At 40.0% G+C, this 14798-nt stretch overlaps 2 protein-coding genes across 12 annotated transcripts in view; one reads left to right on the top strand and one right to left on the bottom strand.

The window, feature by feature from the left end:
* HAUS8 (HAUS augmin like complex subunit 8) overlaps positions 1 to 11525 on the bottom strand; it is a 32679-nt gene extending 21154 nt beyond the window's left edge. Inside the window, exons 1-6 of one of the 2 annotated variants that reach the window (XM_007489752.3) lie at positions 11118 to 11525; positions 10230 to 10297; positions 7320 to 7375; positions 6248 to 6329; positions 3310 to 3402; positions 3124 to 3209 (exon numbers count right to left, since the gene is read on the bottom strand). In XM_007489752.3, coding sequence (XP_007489814.1) covers positions 3124 to 3209; positions 3310 to 3402; positions 6248 to 6329; positions 7320 to 7375; positions 10230 to 10297; positions 11118 to 11146 — 414 coding nt within the window. In that variant the 5' untranslated portion in view covers positions 11147 to 11525. Of the gene's footprint in view, positions 1 to 3123; positions 3210 to 3309; positions 3403 to 6238; positions 6330 to 7319; positions 7376 to 10229; positions 10298 to 11117 lie in introns of both variants that reach the window. The other variant, XM_007489751.3, reaches the window with a different exon arrangement.
* Positions 11526 to 11585: 60 nt separating this feature from the next.
* The window catches only part of MYO9B (myosin IXB), a 158042-nt gene continuing 154829 nt past the window's right edge, over positions 11586 to 14798 (top strand). For all 10 annotated transcript variants that reach the window (XM_007489758.3, XM_001369797.5, XM_007489754.3 and 7 more), the window contains exon 1: positions 11586 to 11776. The gene's annotated coding sequence lies outside the window, so the exon portion shown is untranslated. The remainder of the gene's footprint in view (positions 11777 to 14798) is intronic.

Genomic DNA, 14798 nt, shown 5'->3' with positions numbered 1-14798 from the left:
GACCACGAGATTAATGCCAGGAACCAAAAGGCCAGCCAGGCACTTGGGCGGCTGCGCTCCAAAGTCCTCCAACACAGAGGGGTAAGCACTGCAACGAAGCTCAAAGTGTACAACGCAGTGGTCCTCATTCGCTCCTGTACGGTTGCGAGACATGGACACTGTACCGAAAGCACATGAAACAGCTGGAGCAATTCCACCAACGCTCCCTCCAGTCAATCATGAGGATCCGATGGCAGGACCGAATCACCAACCAGGAAGTCCTCGACAGAGCCAATTCCACCAGCATAGAAGTCATGGTCCTCAAAACCCAGCTACAATGGTCTGGACACGTCATCCACATGGACCCACAGCAAATACCAAGACAGGTATTCTATGGTGAACTGTCAGCTGGACTCAAGAAACAAGGCAGACCAAAGAAAAGATTCAAGGATCAGCTAAAGTCCAACTTGAAGTGGGCTGGCATCACACCAAAGCAACTAGAACTCACTGCCTCTGACAGAAGCAGCTGGCGAACCCACATTAACCATGCCGCCACCACCTTTGAAGATGAGCGACATCGATGTCTTGCCGCTGTGCATGAACGCCGACACCAGGCCACAACCGCACCTCCCGTAACAACTGGCATCCCATGCCCCATGTGCTACAAACTTTGAGCCTCAGCCTTTGGACTCCAAAGCCATATGAGGGTATACTGTAGATGAAACTGCACAAAGACAATAGTCATTCTCGATCACCGAGAGACTACCACTAAATAACTAACTTCTTCCCTTGATAATATTATCAATGTTGGCTTTAAATAAAATGTATAAGTCTCTGAGTAATAGTTTGTAGTCTGAAATCCTAACTAGAGAAAACCAATTTCCTAATATTTTTCAGGACTTGGGGGTTAAATGTACAGGTTCTGGGAGATAGGAATGAACATGGGCATCACTCCACGGCAACAGATAAAATTGTACTTGTCCAAGAAACCTGGTATCATCACAAATGGCTTGAAAATTATCAAGCAATTCAGGACAGCTAGGGAGCAGCACATTGGATTGAGAGCTAGGCCTGGAGTCAGGAGGACCTGGGTTCAAATCTAGCCTCTGACACTTCCTAGCTATGTGACTATGGGCAAGTCACATAACCCTATTTGCCTAGCCCTTGCCTTAAGAGTTGTTATTAAGACAGAAAGTGTTTTGAAAATTTAGCAATTCCTTAAATAATGTATTTGCTTTAGGGAAGTTACTTCTATCTGTTTGATAGTGTGAAAGTCTGTGCTCATAAACATTTAAATCACAGCCATGAAATATCTATAGATACATAAATTTATAGATTTTACTGTTAAACACTTTCCAAAAACAATTCCTACACAATCTCCAATACAATATTTGTTGTATTAGGGATTAACTGCTTCAGGAAAAGCAGTTTTGTTTTTCTAGTATTAAGTAGGCAAATTTGGAGTTAGCTATTTTTGTCTTAAAAGTTAGTTATGCCTTCTTGCTCCTAGTCTACAAACTATTTGATTGATGGCATTCAGAAAATGAAAGGAAAAAGAAAAAAAATTATTCTAGTTAGACATCAACCACTCTCATTTCCCCGGATTTTGTAATTAAAGCATTGGCTCATGAAAGAAGCCCAAGCTTGTAATAGAAGAGGACATTTGCAAAAGAACTGTGTAATGCAAATGTTAAGAGTGATTAACAGCAGCATAAGACAGAGTCACATGAGAGCCTATGGGTCAAGATCTGGGTAAAGATTCTAAGGTTCAAGAGTCTTGGCACTTCTCTCCTGAAGGTCCTTGGGTTTGGAGATTTGACAACAGGTTTCTGGCTTTTGGTGATACCAGCTGAAGATAGGAATCTTTTGAACTGGCTGCTGGCAGCTAGAACAGAGGACTGAAGACCCACTTCTCCACTGGACCTGCTTTGGACAATTTTCATCTGAAGATCCTGGCTCATTTGATTGGACTCCACTTGTGAGATTTGGTTTTGGGGAAACATTATTTAGCTTAGATAAGTTAAGATAGGTTTATAGAAATTAGGGTTTAAGATTAATTGCAATAATCCTCCTTACCCCTTTTCCTTCTTAATCTGAATTCTTCTTAAACAAATATTTGAATAATTAATAATTAATTGGGTTGTCCTAATTCTAAGAATGCCCAGTTCTTCTATCATTCTAGTGTTCCTTCTACTATACCAGGCAGGAGTTTTTGCTTTCAAGTGGGAAGGGGCTCAAGTCTCAGCTTTGCCACTGACAACCTAATTTTCTGAAACCTCAAACTGACTCTTGTCTCTAACAACCCGGTCTTTCGGAAACCCCCAGGATGACCCTATGTCCCAGAATGAACAATAAACTCTGAAGTCTCTTTTCAATTACCCAAGCCTAACGCCAATGTAAGTTTCTTAATATTTTGGCTAGTGCTTCATAACTCTGCTGAACTCTAGGATGGTTGTGCTTAGGCCTTTCCCCCACCCAAAAATCTAAATAAGCACCTTGACTTTTTCATTTCAATAGAAATACCCATTATTGATCTCTTTCTGTTGGTCATACTGGAATTTGGATGAAAAAATAAAAATGACTGCTTCACCGATGAGGGTCCCACAAAGCCCCACTCCCATGTAACTATGTGATTCCTCTTGAGACTTCAGCACCTATCTGGGTCTTCCCCCGCCAGAACCCAGTGTCAATTACCACCTGGATGGATCACTCTGGAGTGAGCCAAACATGAGCCCCACTTTATATATTATCTACCCATTTGGAACATGACCTCCTTATAAGAAGGAAAGTACTCATCCTGTCTGTATCCCTAAACCCTTGGCACAGTGGTCAACAAATGGTTTTCCATTGCATTAGATGGTTCACCAGAGGACTAAAATCATTCAAGCCACAAAAAAGGCTTCAAACCCTTGCTATCCTGCTATAAGAAAGGTAATTATCTTTATCACTAGTTCAACAAACATTTCAGTATCAGTGAGCATTTGGGGATTATACTGGATAATGAATAATGTAGGAAAATGCTATTTGAGAAAGTTCAATTAAAGGATACTGAAAATAAAGATTTAAGTTTTTTCAAATCCAAATTTATGAACCCCAAGTTAAGATCCCTTCCCTTAGAGGATTGTTTTTCTTCAAAACACTTACCGTGTCAGATTTTTTTGGTGTTTTAGAAATTTGTCCTGTATTAGCTTTATCAGCTAATAATGGAGTCCTTTTCTTGATACTTTTATCTAAATCAAACAAAGAATAGTATTTTAACATGATTTTACAAAATGTAGAGGATGTACATTTTATTTCTGAGGTAATAAAAGTAGCTTTGAAGTGATTTACCATTAATAGCAGAAAGATCCAAATCAGGAGGTGCAGTTCTGTGCCCATCTAATAGAGTTGACTGCAAATCATCCTTTTCAACTTGACTATTATCTAATTATCAAGCAGAAATACCTGAAAGTTAGTTCATGTCAATAAGGAGAAAATTTAGGTAAGGAAGTCTAATGTAATTTTATTCAAAGTAAACATGCAACTTCCCTCACCACCAATAAAAACCCCAAAACCTGTTTTTCCTATATTTTTGAACTAAGAATATACCTATTTGGTCTGGTAAAATTCTCAGCAATGGACTTTTAGATTTTCAATAGATCAGAAATGTTTCTGAAAAACCACAACTAAAAGAAGGAAGTCCAATACCAGTAGGACTTTTACCTTATTTAGTTTGAGGGGAATTCCCTAAGATTTAGGAATTTCTAATATACCTTTCCAGTTTCACTTGCAAAGAACTTTTCACCCCGCCATCATTCTGTTTTTATCCTTTTCTATTTGCACTTCCTGCCTTCCCAGTTAGTCACAATAGTCTCTGAAAATTTTCTCCTTATCTGTCTCATTTTCATTTCCCTTTTCTCTGCTGTCATCTTAAACATACTAATTTTAGTCAATCCTCTTCTAATTTTGGAAAATCATACATTAGACATTTAGAAAATGTCTGAATGTGTCCTACTATATCAGATGAGTAATTCTTAAGTAGTAAGTGCCTCCAAAGCAGCCTTTATATCTTATCACTATATCTATTTTAAAAACTATGTAACATAGTTGCCAAGTCTCATCTCTATATCTTTTATTGTTGAGCCATAGATTTAGACCTGAGGGAACTCAGAGGTTGAGTCTAACAGCCCTCTTTTAAAGATGAGGAAACTGAAGTACAAAAGAGGTCACACAGCTATTATATAAGGCAACATTTGAGCCCAGGTCTTCCTCCAAGTCTTGCACTCTATCCACTACACTGAGCAGTTCAATACTTCTTTTTTTACTTCCTCTGCCTGAAATGCATTGTAGACTTCCACCTCATAATTTCACAGGTCTCAAGAATTAGAAGGAACCTTGGATATCATCTCATGCAATCTCATTCATCTTCATATGAGATGACTTGGCTTATCTAAGGTCACAAAGGTTGTTCAGCTCTTTTCACTGTCACCTGCCTCCCTTATTTAAGTCTTCTTGTCACTGAAATTCCCCTTATTTTCTACCTAAGTATCAGATAGCCTTAAGGGATAGCTGAAAGGGTGAACCAAGCCTTACAGATTCAAGTCAATTATTTTAATTAACATTTTATTGTTTTATGTGCTGGGAGCAACATGAAGAAATAAGATGTCACTTCCTTCAAAGAACTTGGTAATGGGTAAAGAGTGTGAAGACTAAATTAACTCTCCCCTGCTCGTTTTTTAGATTTAATCACCATAAGCATGTATATACCTCACTTACACTTGAGTCCATGACCCACGTGTGCAATAGTGGGTGACAAATCAGAATCAACTGCAGTCCTAAGCAAAGCTTTAGCTGTAATTGGTACAGTAAAATGGAAGGAAGTCACAGGAAGTGATGAAAAAGAAATAGTCTTTAAAAATGCCAAGAACTTCCTGGGAAGAGGTCTTTAGGTCTTTTGTCTTCAACTTGACCTTAAAGGAGCTCTAACTGAGGACTTTGGACTGCTTTTATTTTCCTTAGAGCTACCATGTGGGGTAAGTGAAAAGGCCAAAGCCTTTCATGGATTTTCTGAAGGGACTAGCCTCAAAAGAGGCCTACCCTCTTGAAAGAGGCTTCCAGCATCCCCAGGTCCTCGGCTCAAGGCTGAGGCCCCTCTGGCTAAGGACTAATTAGCCCTGCCTGGGTTGAGTCAGGGGACAGAACAAAATACTTAGTGTGTAGGTTAGATATCTTACCCTATCCTCTCTCTGATTTTCTTACTTTCACTCTTTCTATATTTTATAAATTGCTAAAAAAAAAAATCATTTTGGAATTGATTAAAATTCCCAGTGACCCTACTCTTGAATAATACAGTCCAACTTTTTATGATAACTCCTTACATTCTTCTCCTTTATGAGAGCATTTATGGGCTCAACTTAGAGATAAAAATGTAAAGGATTAAAAATAACCAGTAGGATAATCTCCCCAAATTAATGCTAAGTTTGGCACCCTGCTACACAAACTTCAAATAAGAAGGCAGAGGACCTAAGAAGTAAAATGTAGCAGTAAACTGCAAAGTAAAAAAAAACAAAAACTAGAGATAAGATACATAGTTCCTTCCTTTTAGTTTATAATAACTACTGGGAAAAAAAACTGGTATATATAGAGAACAAAGAGTGGCAATAAGTGCATTAAGAATTCAAGGAGACAGATTTGATGTGAGGTAAAGTTGGAGAAAAAAGTTTGATAGAAGAGGTGGGCTTTAAAACTTGTAAACATGGCTAGGATTCACGCTGGCAGAAGACAAGAGAGAGAGGGTATTTGGAGGTAAAGGGATAAAGAAAAAAATAGCATTAGCTGAACCTTATTTTTTTTTTAAACCCTTACCTTCCATCTTGGAACCAATATTGCATATTGGTTCTAAGGCAGAACAGTAAGAGCTAGGCAATAGGGGTTAAGTGACTTGCCCAGAGGTACACCAATAGAAAGTTTTTGAGGTCACATTTGAAACCAGGACCTTCTGGCTCTCTCAATCCCCTTGAGCCATCCAGCTGCCCCCCAGCTACATCTTAAGAATGGGAAGAATCGTGGCTTGCATGAGGGAGAATGAACAGGTATCAACAGAAGCAAAGATGTTTTGGGGTGTTGTGAGAAAGAAAGAGGCCACAAAGGAAGAACAACTTAAGACTTGTACTGGAAAGCCAGATTTGCCACCCAAACTTGACTTATTTAAAACATAAAATAAGAATTTAGGAATTTCACTTTGTACTAACTTAAAACTGGCCCCAATGCTATAAACTACCTGTACTACCCTTCTGAGACACATTAAATCTTTTTCCACTTTCGGTCTGTTTCCCACTGGAACTGTTGATTGAAGTATTAGTTGCAAATGGCTGTCAATAAGGAAAAAACAGACTTAAAAATTGCCATGGTACAATCCTTAAAGTACAAAAATATATTAGAAATCATCCAATTTATCTTTTTCTCTTCTTGCTGAAAAAATTATTTTTCATTTATTCAAACATTTATTGATTACCTAATATATGCAAAGCATTCAAAAATTTAATCTTGACACACTGGATGCTCTAAATCAGTGACCAATCCATATATGCACATTCTAGAGTTTCATTTGAAGCCCTTAAACAAGGTCAATATATAACGCTGCCATTAAAAATTGAACTAATCTAATCAAAAGTAATATCATGTACTTTGAATAGTCTAACATGAGAATATTTTCACAGTAATAAAAATAATTTTCCAAAATTTTAATTGTTGTACTTGTTTGATGTCCCTGATGAAATCTGGCTTGTTTTGTGGACTATTCCCATTTCAATACTTAATTTAATTTCTATAAAACAACATCTCCACACAAAGGCTTAATCCCAAAATTTCCTAAGTAGAATACTACTCAAACTATCAATAGAAGGGTAGATTTACATTTCAAATAAAGACCAGTAAGTAACTAACAGATTAAAAATGTCTGTTTCTTTTAAGAAGTCAACTACAGCAATGGACATTAAAAACATTTAAGTAAAGAGTGAAGTTAGGCATAAAATGTTAAGATTCTCTTATTTAGAATGACACAATCTCAAGAGTTAAATGACTCGTGCTCCAAACTCCTACTCAACAATGAATGTCTTCTCAGATTCAGATTTAAACATTTCACATGATGAGGAATATACTTCCTCACAAACCAATTTTCCATTCTCAGACAATTCTATCATGAAGTTTCCTTATTTCAAACCAAAGACTAAGTCCACTCTTGGTTTTTTCAAAATGAGGTTCAAATTCACATTAATTAGAATTCATTCCATATAATTTGCTACAAAAATATCGATAGTAACTTTTAGAACAAGAATTACAAAAATAAGTAATGTTATCACCTTGACAACTTTTTTCTTCTCACATTGCAAATACCGAGACTCTATTATTCTTCCAGCTGTGGAGACAAAGAATTTCAAAATACTCCCATTTATAGCACTTAATCCTGGACAGTGATTTTTTTAAAGTCTAGAAAAACATTTGTCATCGTAAAGCAACAATATTTTAATTTGCCTTACCCTCCTTCCTCACCCCCAAATTTTCCCACACTCTTTAAGATACCAGTTGACTATTCTGCTAGTTGCCTGAAATCCAGAATAATCATTTATTTATGCTCATATCAGAAATTTATAGTATTATCAAATGTTTACTGAGCAAGAGGTAGTATATGTGGCATAATGGATACAGTGTTAGCCTTGGAGTCAAGAGATATCAGTTTCAAAAATCACCTCTAACACTAAGTGTATTATGAGAATGTCCTTTAAATGAGAATGTCATAATAAATGTCTCAGAGCCTCAGTTTCTTCATCTGTAAAATGAGGATAAAATTATTTACTTGCCTGAATTATTGGGAAGAAAAATCATTCATTGCAAGCCTTAAAATGTTATATAAATTTGACTTATTATTTTTGTAGTAACTGAAGTTTAGAGGCTATTTACATTTTTATCCCTACTGCCAACCGAAGAAGAGAGCTTCAAAATAGAAAGGTAGATCTGAGAAACGAACTGCTTCTTAAGAAGATGGCATCTGAGAAAGAGATTTGGACTTATGGACCACAGAATAAAAAATAGAAATGATAGGTTTCTGAGCAAAGATGGAGATGCAACTAAAAAGAAAAGTGTCTGTACATTTGCCAAACTGGACACAACAGTTTTTACAACATAAGAATAGGCAAAATAATACCCAAAAAACTCCCCCAAAGAAATTCACAGAAGGAAAAAAATCCAAGAAAAGAGCAAAGAATAAAGCCCATGGCTTCAGATGGCTATATGCACAAATGCATAACATATGGATAAGAAACACAATCAATAAAAGATGTATATACAAGGAGGCAAATTTGATCTCTTGGAATTGAAAGAATGAGACTCATGACTAGAGTAATGATTTGGGCCTTACTCAAAAGGTTAAAGAATTGATAAAAAGGGAAGTAAAAAACAGCTACTTATCCTTGATGACTTTAAGTTCTTAACCTTATGAATTAGGATCCTCAAAGTACTGACATATATTAACTACTAGGCCTCCAAAACAGATCTATGAAAGCTCATGAATTCTTGAGACAGGAATCACAGAACCAAAGAACCACAAATTTGTTCCAATTTCCCAAACTGAAAACAGTCTCTAAACTACAGGCTGGTGATCCTGATTTCAAAGTCTGGCAGATTCTATTTGTTTATCCTTCCTTTCTGAAGAGGACCAATGATATCAAAAGGTGGTTTATTTTTGAGTAAATTGGATTTAAGTAAGGCAGAGTTTCTCAAAGTTGTTGGCTTCACTCTCCCAGATTAACTGAAGTCCAGTGGCAAGACAAAAGGACTGGTAATGGCCCTGGATGCAGTGAATGTCCCTGGCTTTTTCACATTTAACCAAACTAAGTACTCCACAATACCTGTTTCTGCTGCCTTCATGACTGTTGGAACAAATTGTTCTTATCTGTCCCTTCCTCCAGGGAATAAAGTTTGGAAAAGGGAAAATTTTGAATTTGAGATGCCTATGGGACATACAGTTCAAGATGTCCAAAAGGCTAGCAGTTGATGATATATGACTGAAGCTCAATAGCCTGGGGTTGGAGATACAGATCTGGGAATCATCTGCATAAAGATAACTGAACTGATGGCAGCTAATGAGATAACCAAATAAAATAGTATAGAGCTGTACTTAACTGAGAGGCCATGAACTTATTTTTACAATATTTTGATAACTGTACTTTAATTGTATTAACTTAATTCTTTTTAATCTTATGTATTTTATTTTAGACATTTAAAAATATTATTCATATAAAGGAACCATAGGCTTCACTAGACTGTAAAATGGATTCATGACACAAGAAAAGATATAAACCCCTAGTGTAAAAGGAAAAGAAAAAAAGGGCCCATACAGAACCCTAGGGAAATTCACAGTTAGTGGGCATAACAAAAAACCAGCAAAGCAACTGGAGAAGGAACACTATGACAAGATCAACAAGGTTTCAGTAGCACAATCATATTTGAGAAACAGGTAAAACCACTGAGATGTCTAGCCTATAGAAAAGAAAATTTAAGAGTGCATGACAATTGTAACAAGTATTTGAAGGTTTGTTATGTTTAGGAGAGCTTAGTAGTCCTTCTTGGTCCTAGAAAGCAGAACAAGGAAAAAAGGCCGATGATGTAAAGTCAGATTAGAATTTACCTAAAATAAAAATGTCCTAGTGATTGTAGCTTCCCAAAATAGAATGAATTGCCTTGGCAAATACTGAACTCATTTTTCCTGGACATCTTCAAGCAAAGAAAACCCTTATTAAGGTATAATTAAAGGGATTCTTTATTGGATATGAGTTTGGCAAAAGAGATTATGAAGTCCTTTCCAAATTTCTGATTCTGTGATTCTTTAAGATCTAGATGAGCCCATATAATAGAAGTTATTTTCTGGCAGAATCCTTAGAACACAGAACCGTTTATATAGATCACAATTACATAGGGCTTTGAAGACATGAAATCATCAGGCTTAAAGCAGCAAAGGCTTTTCATCTAGTCCAGTTAAGTACAAATTAGGAAACTGAGGCAAAGTGATACTTAAAATGATATGCCCAAGACAGCACAAGAAGCAGTAAACAGGTTTCCAGCTTCAAGTCAAGCACTTTCTTTGCAATCATTATTATTTTTTTAACAGCTACTAGATTCCAAAGGAGGGTAAATGACAGGGCTCAAATCCAAACCTCCTGGCATCCAGGCCCACAGCTCATCCCCTCTATAACATCTTGTCCAGTCTGACTCACCTGGTGCTCTTTTCACTTTGGCCTTAGAGTTCACTGGGGCACTAGGTCCGGCTTCCACGAAGGACCTCCTGAAACAGCACAAACAGAACCTTGGCACCATTCAACCTCTAGCTGGAAGGGATCTCAAAGATAACAGTGTCACTTAAACAAAGATTTAAAACCAGAAGGGTCTCTACCCTATCAGTACAAACACCTCATTTTACAAATAAGGGAACTGAGGCTCAGGGAGGTGAAGGGACTTGCCCTGGTTCACACCACTAGCAAGTTAAAGCAATTAAAGTGTCGCTGTATATTTGTGAGGTCCTGGATTCAAATTTGGACTCAGATATTTAGTAACTATATGACCCTATGTAACCTCTCTGAGCCTGTTTCCTCATCTACAAAATGGGGATAATAATAGCACCTACCTCCCTGAGTAATTGTGAGGATAAAAAATTTTGGAGAGAACTTTGAAAACCTTAAGGCGCGATAAAAACAAAAAGTTATCAGTATCATTAGCAAGTGTCAAAGATGGGATCTAAACCCAGGTCTTCCTGGGTCCTTCTAACCCCACACTCCGTCCACTAGGTCAGGCTTGCCACTCGATTTACAGGAGTCAAAGGCTCTGAGAAAAGCAGCGGCCTTGGCCAGAGCTCGCAGTTCTCTCTCCTTTGCATCCCACAGCCTGCCCCGAGCAACTGCATCGGGGAGACAAGCTCTGTTGCAGGTCGAGAGGATCCAGCCTGGGGTCTACCGTATTTCCGAGGAAGAAAGAGGCTGCAAGGAGGCTCCCTCCACGGGCTGGCCACAGGCCTCCCCCTCCACCCTTCCCCCGCGGACACAGACGCCTCCACTACCACTTCCTCCTCCTCTTTCTCGGTCTGTCGATTCAGTCCATCGCCCACTTACCCAAGAGGTCGGTGCCGCGACTCCGCCATTTTCCCGCGTCTTCGTTGAACTGTAAGGGAGCGGAGGGGCGTGGGGGGAGCGTCCCAGCTCCGCCCTGAGGTGTGGGCGAGACCATTCCTAGAAGGGTGGATTCAGGCCTTCCCTGAGGGTATGGGATCTATTCTGCTGCAGAGATACTAGAGCAACAGAGTTAGCTAGAAATTCCCATAAGAAGACTCGGAAATGGGCCCGGAGCAGCAGATTCTAGGCTGGCCTAGAAGGGGCCATTTTTTCCCTTGAGGGTATTTCTCCCCCTCTACTTTCAAACTTCGTCGCAGCGTCCCCGGGCGCCAGGCCACACCCGCGGGCAGCACTTCCTTCCCTTTTCTCTCCTCCGGCGCACTCCCTCCTCTCCCACCCCCATTGCGCCCCGCCCCTCCTCCCCCACCCCTATTGCGCCCCGCCCCTCCCCCTCCCTCCTTCTGCTCTCACTCCCCCCCCACCCCACCCCCCGGAACCCGGAAGCGAGTCTCTGAGAGGGGGCTGCGAGCGGAGCGGCCGGGAGGAACCCGAACCTTGGGGGGCCGGGCGGGTGGACCAGGGGATGGCGGGGGGACAAACCCCTGCTGCTGCTGCTGCCGCTGCTGCTCACATCCTTCTCCGGTCCAGCCGCCGCTGAGGTAAGTTTGCCCGTGACAACGCATCTCTCCGGGACCGAGGAGCGGGGCCGGGGCCGCTGGGGCGGCTGCGCGCGGGGCCGAGCGGGAGAGCCTGCGGCTCGGGCTGAGTGCTGAGGAGAGAAGGAGGGATAAAGTGATGAGGGGCGGGTGAGATGGGGGGTACGCTATGGAGAGGATGGCGGGGAGGGGGAGGGTGGAAGAAAGAGAGAGGGCGGAGGGATAGGCGGGGTGGGGTGGGGGGGCTACTGAGGAGAGGAATAGAGAGTGAGGAGGGGGACGCGAAAGGGAGGGAGGCCTCTGAAAGGTAATGAAGTAGGGGCCGGTAAAAAGAAGGGGCGGGGATTTAGCCGGGAATGGCTGGGGGGGGGGGGGGGGAGAGGGGAATCCCCTGAGAGGGAGCCGAGGAAGAAATGGAAGAGCCCTAAGAGGAAAATGAAAAGGGGGTGGCAATGAGTGGGGAGGGGGGAGCCTGTTGAAAGGCTTGGGATGGGCGGTAAAGAAGTAACTGAGAAGGAGGGAAGTAGTTTTACTGGGAAATATAGAGGGGAACTGGGGGAGTCTTGAAAGAGAAATGACTTCTTCCTCCCCCTCCCAAGGCTCAGTTGGGGTGTAGTTAAGAAAGAAGTGTAAGTGAAGAAGATGGTGTTAAGTGGCTGGGGCGCAGTGAAGAAAATGACAGAGTTTGGGGAGAAATGCCAGGGGCTGTGGTTTTTGTCTTTGTGTCCCAAACCTAGCAGTTATGTCTGGCACCCATAGACGGAGATTAATAGCTGCTTGTAGATTGATAGCTCCGGGACACAAATCAAAGTCTCTTCTTTTGTCACCTTTTTCCAAGGGTTCCAGTGCTAGGGGTTGTGGGGACCTTAATTTTGCCAGGGTATGTTCATCTGGGCCTCCGGGTGACAAAATGTTACTTGGTGGGTATAGGATTCTGTTTTTGCTAGAAACTTTTTACAAGTGATACAGTTGGGTGAAAGGGAGAAGGCAGTGAGAGTGTTGGGGCTGTCTGAAAGCTTTGTCTTTAACTCCGTGTAATTGAACCAGTGGCCTAGAGTCACAGGAAATCTGTCATTCAGGCCACCTCCCAATGCTGGATGAGGTCAGTCATCTTCAAATCTCTACTGAGGCACAATTGGCAGACACTTTCCATTCCCTCTTTTTCCCTTGGCCTTTTATTAATCCAGTCTGCTGTCTGTAAATATAGCCTTCTAAATAAACAACTGTACTATATATCCCAGTTTTATTTCTATGTAATGACCTAAATGTTGTGAGGACTGGTGCCTTGGAAATAGGAGAGTACATCCAGTATATTCTTGTCACAGAGTTTCTTGAGTTAAAAAGGAATCGACACTGGTAGATGTACTTTCGGATTATACCTAGACTGGTTTTCTTGTTTAGGATTATTGTCATGAAACAAACTGCTCCTCTCAATGGGTAAAATGGTTGTGTGTTTTATAGCAATTTTTTTTTAAAAAAACCTTACCTTCTCTCATAGAATTGATACTGTATAATGATTCCAAGGCAGAAGAGCAAGAAGGACTGAGCAATGAGGATTAAGTGACTTGCCCAGGGTTATACATCTAGAAAGTGTTTGAGACTAATTTTGAACCCAGGATCTCCCATTTCTAGGCCTCATTCTCAATCCACTGAGCCACCTAATTGCCACCAGTCTGTATCAATTGAAAAATAAAGTCTTTGTGTAATTAACCAAGCTCTTTTTAAAAATCTCAATAGCCTGGAAAAATGGACCAAAGAAAAAAAAATCAACTTCATAAGTCCAATATAAGGAAAGCATGGCTAGATGAAAGTTGTGTGTGTTTGGGGGTGGGAATGGGAGTTTTAGTAGACTGCATATTCAGTATGAGTCAACAGTGTAGCATGGCAGCCAAAAAAAGACAATTTGGACTGCAATAAGAGTAATAGTGTCCAGGTCTGGGGAATTAGTAGACTTGTACTCTGTTCTGGTCAGAACACATCTAGAGAACTGTGTTCAATTTTGTGCACTACATTTTAAGAAGATTATTGATAAAAGGAAAACCAAGATGATGAGAGGATCAGAAGCCATGGCATACTTAGGTTTTTAGCCTAGAGAAGAGAAGACAGAAGAACATTCTTGAAGTTTTTGATTTAGGTTTCATGTAAGGAAAAAAAATCCCTTTCAGTTAAGTTATCCAAAGGTTGAAAGGCCTACCTTGGAAAAGAATAGATTCCCCCTCACTAGAAAAGTCTATGTTGGCCACTTAATGGGTTAGTTGTAGGAGAGGCTTCCAAATCTGGTACAAGTTGTATTAGATGGTCTCTGAGTTTCTTTCTAACTGAAATCGAGTACTAACTTTGCATTTCTTCTATTTTTCTCTCACATTAAATGGACATGATCAGTATGGGAGGAGGGGTTCTTTTTTTTAGCATCATTTAGTAGACTTTTCCTATGTGCTTCTGCAGATTTTTATCTTTGATTTTGGTAGAAGGATTGACAGATCCTAACTTTATATTAAAAATTAAGAGGGATTATTGAAAGTTTTTATGAATGTGTAAGCAGTGTAAGCAGCCCAGGTTAGGACCAGAAAATTTGGTTTTTGTTTTCTGTTCATTGATTTTGCAATGGGTTCTTGTTTCTGAATTTAATAATTATATTGGCACAGTACTTTAAAGTTTGCAAAGAACTATCTTCACAACAAATATGTGAGGTAGGTTGTTGTAAATATCATTATCCTCTTTTACATCTAAGGAAAATGAGGCTATCTTACAATTACAAAGCTAATAAGTTTTTAAGGTGAGATTCAGGTCAAGATCTAGTACACGTCCCATTATTCTGTGCTTTTACTCCTAAATGGTCAACAAGCATTTACTTTGGACCTTCCTCTCTTCCTTAAAGTCTCAGCTAAAATCCTACCTCGTGCAAGAATTCTTTTCCAGCCCCTTTTTAATGCTGTTTCCTTCCCTCTAAGATTATCTCCAATCTATCCAGTATATATCTGGTTTTTACAAAGTTGTTTGCCTGTCTTCCTCCTCCCACCCAACC

This window comes from Monodelphis domestica, chromosome 3 (genome assembly GCF_027887165.1).
Source record: "Monodelphis domestica isolate mMonDom1 chromosome 3, mMonDom1.pri, whole genome shotgun sequence".
Classification (NCBI taxonomy): Eukaryota; Metazoa; Chordata; class Mammalia; order Didelphimorphia; family Didelphidae; genus Monodelphis; species Monodelphis domestica.
This window is presented reverse-complemented; position numbering and strand designations above follow the sequence as displayed.